The sequence below is a fragment of the Mesoplodon densirostris genome, chromosome 2 (genome assembly GCF_025265405.1).
Source record: "Mesoplodon densirostris isolate mMesDen1 chromosome 2, mMesDen1 primary haplotype, whole genome shotgun sequence".
Lineage (NCBI taxonomy): Eukaryota > Metazoa > Chordata > Mammalia > Artiodactyla > Ziphiidae > Mesoplodon > Mesoplodon densirostris.
The window spans coordinates 27,716,975-27,734,067 of NC_082662.1; the positions used below are offsets into that span (position 1 = coordinate 27,716,975).

The following is a 17,093-nucleotide window of genomic DNA, read 5'->3' on the forward strand; positions in this document are numbered from 1 at the left end:
AGATGGGGCTGAGGGAGGGCCAGGCCTGGCTTTCCCTGCTGTTCCCAACACACCACAGCCCGAGTGGCCCTTCACCTTCAGTGCAGGTCCTCTGTGGGCCTGCCTCAGCCCCTGGCCCCCCTCTTTCTCTTTCTTGTGGAAGAGACCTGTCCAGAAGGAAGGACACACCAAAGCTACCCCCTCTCCTTTCCTAGGAATACTAGAGTCAGGGCTTCAGTACTGTTGCTGGGAAGAGGTAAGAAATTATGATAGTATCTCTTTCTTTCTCTTTTTATTCTGAGATTCTTGGAGTGGTACTTTTGGTCTTAAGAGTTGCGGATTCTTGTGGTGAGGCTATGGTTGGGTTCAAATTATGGCTAAACCATTAATTGACTAGATAATTGACTAGATAAGTGTAGCCTCTCTTTCTTCACCTAGAAAATGGGACTAAGACTTCCCTCCTCATAGGATTGAGGTGGCAGTCAGATGAACTGCTCCGTGTAAAATGCTCAGCCAGTGCTAGCTCACGGAGGAGGCATCTGCTACATAGACATGATCCTCTCTCCCTATCTTTCTGTCTCCCCAGAGCAAACTTACACTTAGACTCACTCTGATCTAGGCTTTAGGCAGGGGTATAAAGAGTCCTGGAAGTCTCCATGGTATTTGGATTTAATCACCATGGAGGAGAATAAAAAGAGGTTCTGGGCAGAAAAAAACAAAAAAAAAACCTCTGGTCCAGAATAATGAGTGTATTGGTTGGCATGGGTCATCATGCAGAGATGTGGATGGGGCCGGACCAGGCTGAGAAGAAAGAGTCCCAATGCCTCCAAGTGGCGGCCAGGGTTCCTGAGAATGTGAACGCACCCTAAAGCTGGTGCACATGGGCATGCCATCCCTCCTCCATGTACTGAACCTCCATTCGGTGCCAGGCATGGCCAGGGGAGGCAAAGGACAGCAAGGATACCACGGCATGTGATCCTGATCTGTGAGTGTGTCCCAGGGGACTGTGAGTGCCCTGGGACACAGCTAAGTGTACCAGCATCTCCAGCCCAGGGTGGAGCACGCCATCAACATGGAATGCCACAGAACATTGGGGGGGACCTCATCTGGTCCTGTGAGGGGGTGAGGGAGTCCTGGCAGAACTCACATTTAGACTCAGACCTGAGGAATGACAAGGGCCAAACAGGTAAGGCAGGAGAGAAGAGCAATGTTCTATAAGAAGGGACCAGCATGCACTCAGAACCAGGGGTTAAGAGAGGACAGCACACGGTGAAAATGGAAAGTATTTCAGCTGAGCTGGAGCGTAAAGTCTGAGAGAGTGGAGAACAGGGGGAGGTAAGTGGTGACCAGGCCCTGGGGCACATCATGTGCTACCCCAAGGGGATTGGACGTTACCCCAAGGGAGATGGGGACACCTTGCTAGCTTCTGAGCAGGGCAGTGTCTGGAGTACATGAATGGTTTCAAAGGCTCACCCTCACTACACTGTGAAAAGTGGATTGAGGAACACAGACTGAAGGCTGGAAGCCCAGTGACGAGCCTCATCTAAGTGGCCTGGATGAAGGTGGAGGCAGCACACAGAGAGAAGTGGATGCATTTGAAGGGCAATCAGGATGTAGAATTAGCAAGACTTGGTGACTAGGTTGGATAAGGGAGAGGGCGGCTGCCCAAAGTGAAGGCTGAATAACCAGGGGACTAGAGGAGGATCTCAATGTAAAGGCAGAAAGACGATGACTTCCATTTTGAATACGCTGGGACTTAGATGCCTCTGGATAGGAGAAGATATTCAGTAAGGAATTGGATGTACAGGTGAAGAACTCAGGAAAGAGATAAAGGTTGCAGATACAGATGGCATTTGGAGATGTGACGGAAAGAAGACAGTCTGGGAAAAAAATTCAAAGGACAGCAACACTTAAGGGACAAAGAAATAGATGACCAAAAAGTTGGCACAGGCAGAAAGGTAATTGGAAAAGCAAGAGAAGATGGCGTCTAAGAAGCTAAGGGAAGAGGGCTTCCTTGGTGGTGTAGTGATTAAGAATCCAACTGCCAATGCAAGGGACACAGGTTTGAGCCCTGGTCCGGGAAGATCCCACATGCCGCGGAGCAACTAAGCCCGTGCGCTACAACTGCTGAGCCTGTGCTCTAGAGCCCGCATGACACAACTACTGAAGCCCACGCACCTAGAGCCCATGCTCCACAACAAGAGAAGCCACCCTAATGAGAAGCCCAAGCACTGCAACTAAGAGTGGCCCCTGCTCACCACAACTAGAGAAAGCCCGTGCGCAGCAACAAAGACCCACTGCAGCCAAAAACAAACAAACAAACAAACAAACAAACAAATAAATAAAAGAAGCTAAGGGAAGAATTTTCTTAGGAGGAAGAAGGGATTGTGGCTCAGGATATCTGATGGAGGAAGCACTGCTCGTTCCTCTCTCCTGTGATGCCATAAAAAGGAGTAAAAAGGGAACAAAAGTCCACAATGAAGCTTGTCATATAGCAGGTGACCAGCCAACAATTCCAGAATGATGGACCGGTTATACACGAGGATGGTTTTGAAAATCTGAAAAACGAACTGGAGTTGAATAGTTTTAGAGATTATGATCTTATATTCCAACACCAGAACAGCTCAGTTGTACAAACAAGGTCTCTTTATCTATGGAGAGTTAATACTTCCAGTTTTAACTGTAAGTTTTTGGGCCAGTTACTGCGCTGGGCGCTTTACATGAGCCATCTTGCAACCCTCGCAGCTCTTACGAAGCAGAGGTGAGAATCCATTGTACTAAGGAAGAAACTGGAGGTCAGAGAGGTGAAGTGGTTGAGAGATGAAGCCCAGGGCAGTCTGATTCTGGAACTGGAGTGCTTTCTCCTGGACTATACTGTCCTCCTGACGTATTTTCCCCTTTCAAGACAAATCCCAGCTTCTCCTCCAGGAAAAGGAAGGAAAATGGAACTGAGGTGTGCAGACAGGGGTAGGGACAGCACAACCTCTTGGTCCTCCTCCATCCTGGTTCTGGTTAATGAAGACCCAGGAAAGTGCCACCTCGATCTCCCCGATATCATCAACTCAGATTTCTCTAGGCTCGTGTAGGAGAGGGAGAATAAGCTGGGAGGTGTGGAGAGAGGAACAAGAATTTCCTAGAAAGATGCTTTATTCTCTTCTCCCTTTAGGAAAGTGCCATGATTATCTCTCTCTACCCCTCAGCACATCAGTGTCTTCCCTTCTGACTGGGGACATCTAACCCATGAGGTTGGCTATTCCCAAGGGCTGAGTATGTATTCCTTTGGCTGCGACCCACATCTCTTCCAGGTCCTCCCTAGTGCTGGCCCAGAACTCTGTCCCAGGACCCTCTTCCTGGATAGGCTTGGTCTCATCTCTATGGAAACAGGATGGACAAAGTTTGCCAGGACCTCCCAGCATGGGTGATCCCATGGAGCGGGCACGTGGAGGCTGGGACTGCTCTGGATCAGTGTCCCTAAAAAGAATCACCAGGGATGAGGAAGGGACATACCTTCACACCTGGGCAGGGGGTGGTCCCAGTTCCGGTTGGTGCCGTGTTGACATGTGAGGACAGGGTGGCCCATCAGTTGATACCCTGGGAGGCACTCGAAGGTCACCGACTGCCCAACATTGTAGCCAGCTCCCCGCACAATGCCATTTGCAAAGGGCTCTGGGTCTGGGCACTCTTGAAGTTCATAGGCTGGAAAAGATCATGAGAGAAGGTTACTTTCTCCTCTCTGGGCATTTTCTCCCTGACCAGAATACAGGCGTACCAGGGAGTTAGCATAGTGGTGGAGAACCAAGACATGGACTCAGATGGGCCCTTCCTCATTTTCTAGCTATTGGCTTTGGGCAAATGAATTACGTTCTCTATGCCTTTGTTTTCTTATTTAGAAAATGGTTATTGTGAGAATCCAGTAGGATCAAATATACACAGCTCTTTGCACAGTCCTGGCACATGGTGAGAACATAATCAATGCTATCTGTTATTATTGTTTCCATGGGAATAGGGGACCCAAGGAAGACAAGGCTAGATTGAACCATTCTTCTTCTTCTTCTTTTTTTTTTTTTAACATCTTTACTGGAGTATAATTTCTTTACAACGTTGTGTTAGTTTCTGCAGTATAACAAAGTGGATCAGCTATTTGTATACATATATCCCCTCCCTCTTGCGTCTCCCTCCCACCCTCCCTATCCCACCCCTCTAGGTGGTCACAAAGCACCAAGTTGATCTCCCCGTGTGATGCAGCTGCTTCCTACTAGCTATCTATTACACGTTTGTGAACAATTCTTCTTTGAGCACCTCACTGGGGCTCAGCATTGACCTCCGCTCTTTCCTGTTGCTGATCTCATTCAACCACCAAGGTCACAAACACGGGAAGTGGTCAGGTGAGGACATGAGTGGGGCCCTTCTAACTCTGAGAAATGAGAGCCCATCAGGAAGGAAGAAATGAGGTGGGAGGAAGCCAAACCTGCGGCAAAGGACAGAATAGCTGGGGTAAAATTCCCTCTAAAGAACAAGGAAGTTGTTTCCCTGAGTATGAGTGTGCCTGCCTCACACTCCTTAATGGGAGTGGCTGAGTCCTGGCCCACCGGGAGAAGTCATTGAGGGATTTGCTGAGCATGTCACAGAGCAGAGCCTTCACTTAATTGGACAGTAACTAGGCCCACCAGACAGAAAGTCAGCCATGGGAGTAGAGAGAGCATTCCAAAAGTGGAAATTCTCAGGGGGAGTAGCTGAGACCCAGTGAATGCTCCATGCAAGCCGGTGCACTCATCACGTGCAATAACAACACAAGTAACAGTCATTATGAGAGTGCCGTTACCAAAGTGCTCCCTCTGTGATGGTGGCTATTATGTATTTCCTTTCAGTATCGTGCAGGGAGGTCTCTGTGGGAAGAAATGGGCAGGTTTCACTGGACATCATCAAGTAGTTGGCTGTGCTGAAAAATCGAGCAGTTCTAGAGAGAGTGGGTGGGCTGGTCAGCCAAAGGGAACATGGCTCTGTTAGCAGCAGAGGGTTTGGTCGACCTGGCAAATAAAGTCTTAGTAGAAGCAGGGAGCCTGTAGCTCAGGGAGGTGACTGAATGGATGAATTGGGCTTTTTTTTTTTTTTTGTAAAATATTTTATTTATTTATTTATTTATTTATTTATTTATTTATTTATTCATTTATGGCTGCATTGGGTCTTCATTGCTGTGTGCAGGCTTTCTCTAGCTGAGGCGAGTGGGGGCTACTCTTTGTTGCAGTGAGCAGGCTTCTCATTGCGGTGGCTTCTCTTGTTGCGGAGCATGGGGTTCTAGGCACATGGGCTTCAGTAGTTGCGGCACGTGGGCTCAGAAGTTGTGGCTCACGGGCTCTAGAGCGCAGGCTCAGTAGTTGTGGTGCACCAGCTTAGTTGCTCCGCGGCATGTGGGATCTTCCTGGACCAGGGCTCAAACCCATGTCCCCTGCATTGGCAGGTGGATTCTTAACCACTGCACCACCAGGGAAGTCCGAGCTGGGCTTTTAAAGAGAAGCCTCAGTGGGAACAAGGGGACCCAACGATGGGGAGGAGCCTGAAGACTGAGGCCTCGTGAGAAGCCAGAAGCAGCCTGGAGGAGAGAAGCTGGGTCTTTCTTACAGGAATTGTCTCCAGCGGAAGGAGCTGGGCTTTTCACAAAGAGAGACCCTGAAGTGAGCGTACCAGGACTGCTTTCACATGGAGAGAAATCTCAGAGCCCGTTCCACCAGAGGAAGCTTCAAAGGGAGAGGTTGATGAACTAGAGACTGTCATACAGAGTGAAGTAAGTCAGAAAGAGAAAAACAAATAGCATATAATATCGCTTGTATATGAAATCTAGAAAAGTGATACACATGAACTTATTTGCAAAGCAGAAATAGAGACACACATGTAGAGAACAAATGTATTGATATCAAGGGGGTGGAAGGGGGAGTGGGATGAATTGGGAGATTGGTATTGACATAGACACACTACTATGTATAAAATAGATAACTAATGAGAACCTACTGTATAGCACAGGGAACTCTACTCAATGTTCTGTGGTGACCTAAATGGGAAGGAAATTCAAAAAAGAGGGGATATATATATATATATGTATAGCTGATTCACTTTGCTGTACAGTAGAAACTAACACAACACACTGTAAAGCAACTATACTCCAATAAAAATTAATTAAAAAATGAAAAAAAAAAAAGGGAGAGGTTGGGCCTAGAGGGCAGACATGACCCCTAAGAGGTGGGCTCCTTAGGGAGACTAGTAGTAGATGCTCCAGTAGGAACAGATACAATTTCAAACAAAACGCCATATTAAAAATACTAATAATGATGATGTCTAACATTTTGGAACAATGTCATCATTTTGCTAAGTTCTTGTGTTCTTACAATCTCCTGAGAAATTTTAGTGGAATAAGTTAAGCCTGTCGGACTAGGAGACCTGGGTAGGAGTAGCTTATGCTGCTACTGAAAACTTGATGGGAATATTTACGTGAAGAAGGGAAAGAACCCCAGCCGAGGAAGTTCAGAGTGTCTAACAGGAGGGATTTTGAGGAAAAGTAAGGATTTGGATTTCTTCCAAAGAAAGTCAAGGGACCACAGAGAGCTAGGCCTGCTGTATAGAAATGGCGGCAGTGGTGACAGGTGGCTCTTTCATGAAGCAGGTCTTTTCATAAAGGAGAAACCTGGGGTGAGTGGTCAGGCTAAAGAATGTGGGTCGGGCTTCCCTGGTGGCGCAGTGGTTGAGAATCTGCCTGCTGATGCAGGGGACATGGGTTCGAGCCCTGGTCTCGGAGGATCCCACATGCCGCGGAGCGGCTAGGCCCGTGAGCCACAACTACGGAGCCTGCGCATCCGGAGCCTGTGCTCCGCAACAAGAAAGGCCGCGACAGTGAGAGGCCCGCGCACTGTGATGAAGAGTGGCCTCCGCTTGCCACAACTAGAGAAAGCCCTCGCACAGAAACGAAGACCCAACACAGCCAAAAAAAATTAATTAATAAACTCCTACCCCCAATATCAAAAAAAAATGTTCACAATATGTACAACGTTCTGGAAATGACCTTCTTTGCAATGAAAAATTAAACTTACCATGAAGATTAAAAAAAAAAAAAAGAATGTGGGTCTATGGAGCAGGGAGGATTATTTGGGCCTGACCCATTGGGAGGCCTTGGTGGGAGCGCCTGGACCTCTGGCACTAGAGATAACCCAGTCGGGAGGTTGGGGTCATCATAAACGAGAAGGCTTAACGGAAGCTGAGGTCAAGTCTGAGGGGGGCAGCTGCCCTGACACCAAGAGTGGCTACGCAGGGGCCGTCAGGACTGGGGCAGTGGGTAGGCGCTGAGGAAAGAGCTGGGCCTGTGACCCAAGGGAAGCGTCAAGGGGAACATCCAGGCAAGTGCTGGGGTAAAATGTGAGTGAGGGGAGCTGGGAGCTGGAAACCCCAGGGGACGTCGCTGGGCCTCTCACACAGTTGGGCCAACTCAAGTGAAGGCGCTGGTCCTCTGAAGGCAAACTTACCACCCCTCCTCCCTGCTTCCACCCCTGCCCCCCGCCACGCACACAGCGAGCATCCTTAAGAAACCGGCTTCCTCTCAACATGGGGAGCCTCGGTGTGTGTGGCACTAACCCAGAGTGCTGGCCTGTGTCTGGAAGCCTTAGTGCAGGGCCCGTGTGCAGAGGAGCCTCAGGTGAAGCTCCTCAGAGGTGCGGGCTTGGTGAGCATGGGAGGGGCTGAGACCAGGGCTCCGTGGGGGTAGTTAGGTCTCTTCTACAGGGAGGGAGTCCATGGAGTCTGCAGGACTCAGAGGGCAGCCTTGACAAGGACAAAGCGGACTTAACACGTGGGGAATGCAGCGGGAGGTTCTAGTCCCACCACACCAGCTGGGCGGGCAGGGCTGTGCCCGTCACAGGGGTGAAGGCACAGGGCACGGGTGGGCCCCAGAGCGGCTGTCCCTGTCACAATAGTGGCGTAATCAGACCTTGCATTTATCCAAGAGGAGGAGCCTCAGGGAGAGCCCTTGGGCCTGAAGGAGGATGTTACAAGTTGAATTGTGTCCTCCTCAGATTCACATGTTGAAGTCCTAACCCACCCCTGTATCTCAGAACGTGACCTGATTTGGAAACAGCGTCTTCGCCTGCCTTTACCTAAATTAAAATGAGCCTGTTAGGGTGGACTCTATTCCAATATGACTGGTGTCCTTATAAAAAGGGGAAATTTGGAGGCAGACAGACAAGGAAAACAACATGTGAAGATGAAGCCAGAGATGGGGGTGATGCTTCCACAAGCCAAGGAATGCCAGATGGCCAGCAACCCACTAGAAACCAGGAGAGAGGCATGGAGTATATTCCTCCTCACAGCTCCCAGAAGGAACCAGCCCTGTCCACACCTTGATCTTGGGACTTCCAGGCTCCAAGACTGTGAGAGATGAACTCTGTTGTTTAAGCCACCCAGTCTGTGGTACTTTGACAGAGCAGCCCTAGGAGACTAATACCTAGGAAGCCTGAGAGAGGCATGCGTCTGTCCCAGAGAGGCACCCTGACCTTGTATTTGGGCCTGAGTCTCTCCTGGGACAGACTGTGGCTGCGGGATGCATCGTGACCCATTGGGCAGGTCTCACTGCCCACCGAGGCTGTGTACACTTCACAGGCACAGGCTCCTTTAGTTAAGGTTGGCCTCTGCGATGCGCCCACATACAGCCCCTCTGGGTGGGCAGCTGTGTTACCACCAACGAAGTGGCACTTTCTGGGAAAGAGGCTCTGCTTCTCGCTGCTGCTGCCTTGGTGTGAGGGTCCCAGCTCCTCCTCCTGAGGCTTCCCAGGTGGTAACAACCCTGACCATACTCAGGGATGGTCCCCAGAGGGGGCAGCGCCCGTATAACTGGCCCAATGGTGGGGTACCCTTTAAGGCTTTCCCTCAGTGACAAGCCCAAATCCTTGGTCAGTATTCATCTCTGACAAGGGATAAAAAAGCCAAATGTCAGAATGGCATGTATATAGAAATTCTATATTACCATAGAAAACACAACCAAAAAAATCATGACGTATTACGTATTCTTCACAAGAAACATGTAACTAGGTGTGGCAACGTGTGGGAAAAGATCTGGAAAGATCACATCAAAACAATAGTGGTTATTTCTGGGGAATAATTCTGGGTTTGGAGGCTGTAGACAAAGAAAGCTTGGCCTGGGCTTCCCTGGTGGCGCAGTGGTTGAGAGTCCGCCTGCCGATGCAGGGGACACGGGTTCGTGCCCCGATCCCGGAAGATCCCACATGCCGCGGAGCGGCTGGGCCCGCGAGCCATGGCCGCGGAGCCTGTGTGTCCGGAGCCTGTGCTCCGCAACGGGAGAGGCCACAGCAGTGAGAGGCCCGCGTACAGCAAAAAAAAAAAAAAAAAAAAGAAAGCTTGGCCTTACCTGTTTTAATGTTTGTAATGTTTGTAATGTTTTAATTTCTTAATTCCTCCCTCCCTCCCTCCCCTCCCTTCCCTCCTTCCCTCCCTCCTTCTTTCCTTTCCTCTTTCTCCCTCCCCCTTTCTTTTTTAACACAGTAGGTGTGTTTGTAGACTGTGTAATTAAAAACCAACTTAAAAAAAGCAGATTGCAAAACAGTATCTATAGTGATCCAATTTTGGTTAAAAATATAGTTACATCAGTATATGTACAGAAAAAATGGGAAAAGCAAACTGTTACAAGTTGATATCTCTGCATAAGCCAGGGTTATGGGAGAATTTTGACTTTCTGTGATGTGCTCACAAAAACTTCTGTGATGTTTTAATTTTTTGACAAGCATGTACTAGCCTTGGAAAAAAGTCTAAACACATGAAAAAAAATTCAGTGGAAGAACCTGGGCAAAGAGGTTAGAACAAATGGTTCAGTCAGTCACACTAGGAAAGCCCCCGAGGGAGACGTCGGGTCCGATCAGGGCCCGTGTACCGCTGCACAGGTGGGCACAGCTGCACGGGCACAGGTAACAGCCCCTCCACAGGGGAAGCCTGAGCTGGAGTGGATGGAGCTTTTCCAGGAGGAGAGGGCTAGTCACAGGACTCCAGCTCAGAATGGGGGAGCTGCGGTGAGTGTGGTCCGGCCTCACACAGGGAAACCCTCAGCGGGAGTAAACGCACTTGTCCCACCTGTCTCATTGTTAAGGCTCAGTGGGCCCTTCTGGGCTTGTTACAAGAATTGTTACTGGAATCCTCCATCATGTCAGAGGAGGAGCTTTGTCGAGCATAACTGACACACAGGGGAGGACCCAGAGGAGGAAGCGAGCATCTCAAGGCCAAGGGGCAGTGGCTGGTTGGACACTCGGGGATGCCTGAGGGGGACTGATGGGTCACTTGCTCAGGGGAAGCTGCTGGCTGTTGGGCAGGGATGGGGATGGAGCCTGAGAAGGCGCTTTGGGGCTGCCAGCCTGGGAAGAGCTTGTCGAAGGGATTCAACAGCCTCCAGTGGGCCAGAGAGATATGTCACGGTGGTCGGGCCGGCCCCCCACCTCCCCGCCCTTCCTGGGTTCCCTCCTCCCCTATGCAGAAGGCTGGGAAGACGGGTGGTTGTAAGAGGTGGGGATGGACGGGCCCTCCCTGTCCTCACCCTGATACTCCAGCTTGAATCCCGGCCGGTTCTGTGAGTGGTCGCTGTGGAAATACACAGTGGTCTCGTGGGATGTGGAGAGCAGGGCGCTGGGAAGCTCACTTCCACTGAATCTGCCCATGATGCGGCTGGTCTCATAGGGGCCATTCCGGATTTCTATGAAGTCATGGTTGGGCTCGGTGGAGAAGTTCAGGAACTGGATGTGAGCTCCTGGGAGCAAGACAGAGGCAGACAGTGCCCAGAGCAATACAGTCCCGCATCCCATGTGCCACCTCATGAAAGCATCACCAGCCAGAGCCCACGGGTCCCCTCTACAGACTGCCCACCCAGTTAGGGTTCCCAGACCACATGTGGGGAGTCACTAGTCCAGCCCAGTCTCTCGTCTTCAGGCAGGACTGAACTTAAAAGTATTTATATCATTCATTCAAAACGAAAGGCATCAGTCATTTCAGAGTGCCGTCTTGAGTCTGTTTTATTTTATGGGAAACGAAGTTCAGGATTAACACCTGATTAAATTTAGGATTCATATGTGTAGTATCAGTATAAAGATAGCTTTGTTAAAATAAACTTTTTACTTAAAAATACCACCACTTAAACATAACTACACCCAATCAAAAGACATGAACTTCAATACTGGTATTTTCCAGAGCACTTAGGATGATTCAGAAATTAGAAGAATACATCGTCCTATTGGTTCTATTAAGATGCCAAGTGAAGTTTATACTTTGGGATCTTATTGGATTAATCAAGACCTCCTAGCAACCCAACAGGTTAAATGGATCTCATTAACATCTTAACTTACATATTAATATATTCTTTGAAGAATAAAGGTGGGACTACTGATATTTATTTATTGATAAGATCTCTCAAAATTAGATTACTATTATTGAAGAAATACATTTCTAAGCATAGAAAGAAGTCTGCAATGTTAATTATGAAAATCTGACTGCAAAGTAGTATGTAGCATACAGTTCTAATTTTTGTATTAAAAAACTGGAGGACTATTCATTGATTCACTAACAACATTTATTGAGCTCTTGCCATGCATCAGGGCTGTGCCAGGTGGGCACTGCACGGGGAGGAACAAGATCTACAAGGCCCTTGTCTTCATGAAGGTCACATTTTGATGGTGAGGACTAAGCTGTGAGTGATTATTTCTGCATGGTGGGATTACAGATAAATTGGAATTTTTATAATTTGCTCATCTGTACTTTATAATTTGCTTAGAATGAGCACATGGGCGTGAACTTTTTGCGTCTGATTATTTAAATAAAATAAAGACTTGGCATATACTGTTGAAGACCCTTCATGTCTCCTGCCCTCTCCCATTATCCTTCTCTCCGCAGAGGCAGTTGCTCCCATGAATTTGGAAGATGGCCTTCCAGTTCATGTTTTTAGATTCTTAAATACATATCTGGTTTGTTTTAAACATTTGCATGAATCTTATTATACTGTATATAGAGTTCTGTAAACTTTTAAATTTAGCATGTGTTTTTCAAGGTCTGTCCTTGTTGATATGTAAAGATACAGTTCATTGATTTTAACTACATATTAATTAATTCCATTTAATGAATTATCCAGCCACACTATTCACTCTCCTATTATTTAACATGTATATTGTCTCCAAATTACAGATAATTTTACATTGAGCACCTTTGTACTTATCTGCGGAACCTATGCTTTCCAGCCCACCGCCCATGCGTCATCCCAACACCGAGGCTGCACGTCCATGAAAGGGGCTCTTCAAGGATTGCAGAATTTCTGAATTGAGCTGCCTGACTGCCGCCATCTAGTGGCAGAAGTTTGTAAATGCAGCCGCTTTTAAACACAAAGCAGGTGTCATTAGGGCCTGTTTGGAGTCCAACACTAACTTGAAAGCAAGGGATCTGGTCTTGTGTGACTGGTCCCTGTAAGAGGATGACTTCCTGGAGGACTTAAAGATAGAGGTCTCTGGTGGCTGAACATCAAGACATACAAAGAAAGTGATGCACCTCCCACTTAAACTTCTGTTTTCCTCTGGATGTAGCCCTCCCTCCAGCCCTTTATCATCTGAGCTTCTTCTGACTCATGCCTGGATGCAGAGCTATAGGGTCTCCCAGCTCCTCTTTCCTCAGTGTCTCAAAATCTGGAGTTTCCCAAGGCTGCCAAAGTCATCATCATTTTGTACCCTGATCATCCATCCCCAATTTCCTTCAGGAGATGGTACTTAATATGACTCCATTTTCTGAGGGTCACAACCTCTCTCCTCCCCTCAGGTAAGATTTAGATCTTTAGTTAGATCACTTTCTCTTAAAAGCCTCTTCTCCATCAGAAGACCCACTCTAGGATGAAAAATAAAGGACAAAAGAGGTGGTCTTCACTCCTCAGGTCACAGACTGGGGGTTCACAGGCCTGTGCAGCAGTGATGTCCTCGGGACATTTCATTTGTAGGAGCAGAGAAATGACTTGGGCAAGATGACCTATGGGTACAGCCTATAAATTCCATTCAACATAAATCCTTTATCTCTTCAACAGTAATACTGGGGGTTAGATTACATTCCCAGTGCACAACACATGAATCTCCACTAATTTAATTTTGTACCCAGATCAGTGTCCTCTACACCACGCCAACCCCTGTGTCTACACACACACACACACACACAAAGACACCTCCCAACCTCTAAGGCCAGCTAGAAGGTGAGTATAAAGAACGCAAACTCAATTTCACGTTGACCTTGGCTCAATTTAATTAGGCTGAGAAATTAGATACTGGAATTAAAAGAACAGGCTGAAGTCCAGTCTCAGTAAAATAAGATTGTTTTTTTCTTTTTTAACCAGCCCTGAGTAATTTCTCATTCCACATTTTAGCCCACTGTTCAAATGATAAAAATAATAATGGCAGTCCCTGAATTTTTTCCCCTATTTTATGTCCCCAAGGCCCGTTAATCTCTACCATTCCTAATTGATCCTCACGCTTGCACAAGAGGTCGACCGCTGAGGAAGCAGAGAGGCAGAGAGCTAAATGGATTCAGCAGAGGTTTTGCTGACAGCCGCAGATAGCTGCTTTAAGCCAGAGGCCTGGGTGTGAAGACTTACCAAAGCCCACGGGCAGTGCTATTTGCCAGGAGCAGTCCGTGTTGCTGGGGTAGCTGCCCGGGAAGCCGGGGCTCAGGATCACCCCGTCCATGTCTTCCACTGCTCCTCCACACTGTGCTGTGACCGTGAGACCAGACAGAGCATTAGGACTGCAGTGAGGTGAGTACGGGGCCATGCAGCATTTGGACTTTCCCAAGTCAATTTCCCTTTGAGAACCCAAAGGAACCTATAAGTCATCTCCCTAAAAAACTGCAGACAAGGGCCAAACTGAGTATGTAAATCCAGGAACGGAAGCATATCCTAGGTCTGCCCAGCCATCCACAAACCCAAGTTACGGATGCTTGACCTTGAGCATGCCCTTCAAAGTCAGTTTCCTTAGTGAGGTCATGCAGCAAAAGTGGTCTGCCCCAAGAGAAGTGTGACCATTTCCTACACTATCCCCCAAATCTCCCGCTCCTCACTGTCCAGTCAACTCTTCCAGGACTGAAAAATAGGAAAGAAGGGGACGGGGATGCACTGGGACGCCACCAGGCTCTTTACAAATACATATTCCATGGGACTGGGTGGTCAACAGAAGAGCCCCACCATGAGCCCACCCTCAGAGCGTGGACACACGCCCTGAGCCAAAGTGACTGTGATTATTTCAGCCCAGGAGGGGTTGGGGCATCTGAATCTCCAATCGAGGTGACTTCTGTCACAGTCACCTGAAGACGCAGGGCTGGGGCACGACTGCAGCCTGGTCAGTTGACGTTGATTCTTTCCTTTTACATCTTATTAGGAAAAGGCTGTGTGAGCAGAAAGGGATTAGCTTGTCATGGGAGGCCACAGAAAGGAGCGGAGGGGAGGCCATATGCCGTGTCTACACAAATGCCTTCTGGGGAGAGGACTACTCGAGCACACAGACCCGAAGGGATCAGTGCCCGGGTGCAAAGTGGGGACTTGGGCATTGACCCCTGGGGTCACAATCCCAATGCTCCCACTTCCTGAGTGACTTTGGGCCAGCTCTAACTCCCTCCACCCCAAACCCCCAAACCTCAGTTTCCCCCACCCAGCACTTGTGTCACAGGGTGGTTATGAGGTTACAACAGAAAGGGCTTCGCTTGACTTGGAACAGCGGCTGGCACACACAGTACACCCTCAGCCTCGGCAGCTGCTGTTCTATGAGCAGTTCCCTGGGCAAGGCCTTTGTGATACAGGATGGGGAAAGGGCCCTGGGCTGACCAGTCCCATTTCTGACTGTTATGCAGATGATCAGGTCTGTATCCTGATGAGATCACTGAAGGGAAATGTCATATACTCCACTGCCACGCCCTTGGTTCACCTTGTTTCCTACCTGAAGGTTAGCCTAGACTTGCACTTGACAGTTGGCGGGGCATCAGGGAAACCTAGGTTTCCATTCCCAACTTTGCCACTTTCTTCTGAATCCTAAAAGCCTTAGTTTTCCTATTTGCAAAAATGAGGGTGATGACAGCTGCCCTGAAGAGCTGTGGTGAGGAGACACGTAGCTTGGTGCCCGGCAGGTGGCAGACCTTCAATAAAGGGATGTTCCCCCTACCCCAAGCTGACTACAAGCTTCTGAGGGTGGAGATCCTGTCTTTTCTTCTATCCAATGATCTCTTCATCACTACTCGGCACAGAAACCAAACCAAGTCCTCGTTTCACAGGGAACCCTCAGCCTTCCTCTATCAGTGGACTCCATCTGTCTGTCCCACGAGAAGTCACAGGGGAAAGCCCAAAGTGCCCAGAGGTTCCATTTGGGGTTTGGTCGATTATCTGGAATCAGAATGGCCATCATCAGGTTTTCGAATGGGCAAGCCTCCTATCATGTTTCATTTGGTGGGTGAAGGTATCCAAAAGTCAGGAAAATCTTGAGAGTTAAAGCTTACAAAAACATCAGTCTAAAATACTGCCTGTGAGCAGACCCGGAATATCAAACTTCCTTTGGAGTCAAACTTGATCCCAGTGATATGTCACTGAACTCAAAGCCCTGGTAGAAATGGATTTGAATGAACTGGAAAAGTGGGGACTCTCTTACCAATACAGAGCGGAGGAGGGTAGTTCCAGCGCCGCACGGTCCCGGGCATGCAGGAGATGTGGGCGTGGCCCTGGAGGAGTCAAGAACAGGGTGGGCTAGCTGCCCCCACGGGCACAATTGCGTGTACAACCTGGAGCAGGGGGCTTGTTCTGGGACCTTGGGTCAAGGAACAAGACACATGGATCCACTGTGGAATGGAGAGTGAGTCAGAGGGAGAGAGATCTGGGGAAGGATGCTTATTAGCGGCTATTGCTAAAGAATTCTCATTACTAAAGGTTTCTTGTGAGACTCCTTTAATTTCCAGAGTCCCTCACTGCCTTCAAAGGAAAATTAAATTTTCCTAAAGTCTAATCAAACCGAAAGTTTGCAGGAACACATTCAAGGCTGGCTTGTGTCAAATGGCTAAAGTCAGCACTTTGTCTTTTTCATGAACAGCTCCAAGAGGGGATAACGGTGCCTGAGGGATCTGGGGGGCTTCTCTCTGTTCTTTGGCGACTGCAGCTCTGCCTGGGGAAGGCCGGCTGACCCCAGCTCAGGGGACACCTTTCCGGCCCTGGGGGTCAATGGGAGGTACCTGGAGGGCATATCCCGGTTCACACTGGAAAGAGACCACATCGTTCACCAAGTAGCGCTCGCCAGTCTTCACCCCGTTACTGGGCACAGCAGGTTCTGGACAACTGCTCAGGCCCACCGCTAGACCAGACAGAGACAGACAACGGGAGAATGGACAAGCCCATCAGGTGGACGTAAGAGCAGGCCGAGGGCATGGCTGGCAGCAGGGAGGAGAAGCTGCCTCCAAGCTGTGTCTTCTCTGCTTTCTCTCCTCCCAGCCTCTAGGCCAGGGTTTCCTAAGCCTTTCACCTCCCAGCACATGAGAAAATCAGAATGTTCATATGGCACAGAGGCTCAACAGACCAAAGCCTCCTGGGGCAGGCGGGTATCATCTGGGGACTCTGGCTGTCCAGGGGCCCTCGGGCTCAAAACTATACAACATTGCTATCACCTCAAGAAGTTCCATCATGCTCTTCCCAAGCAACTTTTGTCCTACATGTGCTTTTAAGATGTGAATGTGGTGCTTGGAAATGGAAGCTGTCTGGGCCTAAATCCACAAATCCCAGAATCTGGGCCAAAAGACTCCAAGGACAATATTAAAACAATCATCAAACTGAATTGAAAGTACTTCATCTCAACTGTTATCTTGTCTCTTTTTGCCCCACTCTTCCCTGCAGTCCAAGTAGAAGACAACTCAGTATTTAGTGGGGGTGATCACAACTTAGTAACCTGACACCTGCTTACTGGAATGGCAGTGGTAGACAGAAGGAGGAGGAGGGGCAGAGAGAAAGAGAAAGCAAGAGCCAAAGCGTGTGGTGGGAGAGAACGCAATGGGGAGAGAGGTGAGGACTGAGAGAGGAAGATATAGGACACAGA

General features: G+C 48.7%; 1 protein-coding gene across 2 annotated transcripts in view; it reads right to left on the bottom strand.

Annotated features, from left to right (window-relative positions):
* CSMD2 (CUB and Sushi multiple domains 2) overlaps nt 1-17,093 on the bottom strand; it is a 660,274-nt gene that overhangs the window by 99,611 nt on the left and 543,570 nt on the right. For both annotated transcript variants that reach the window (XM_060081981.1, XM_060081974.1), the window contains exons 38-42: nt 16,240-16,358; nt 15,666-15,735; nt 13,631-13,747; nt 10,556-10,765; nt 3,487-3,675 (exon numbers count right to left, since the gene is read on the bottom strand). In XM_060081981.1, the coding sequence (XP_059937964.1) occupies nt 3,487-3,675; nt 10,556-10,765; nt 13,631-13,747; nt 15,666-15,735; nt 16,240-16,358 (705 nt within the window). The remainder of the gene's footprint in view (nt 1-3,486; nt 3,676-10,555; nt 10,766-13,630; nt 13,748-15,665; nt 15,736-16,239; nt 16,359-17,093) is intronic.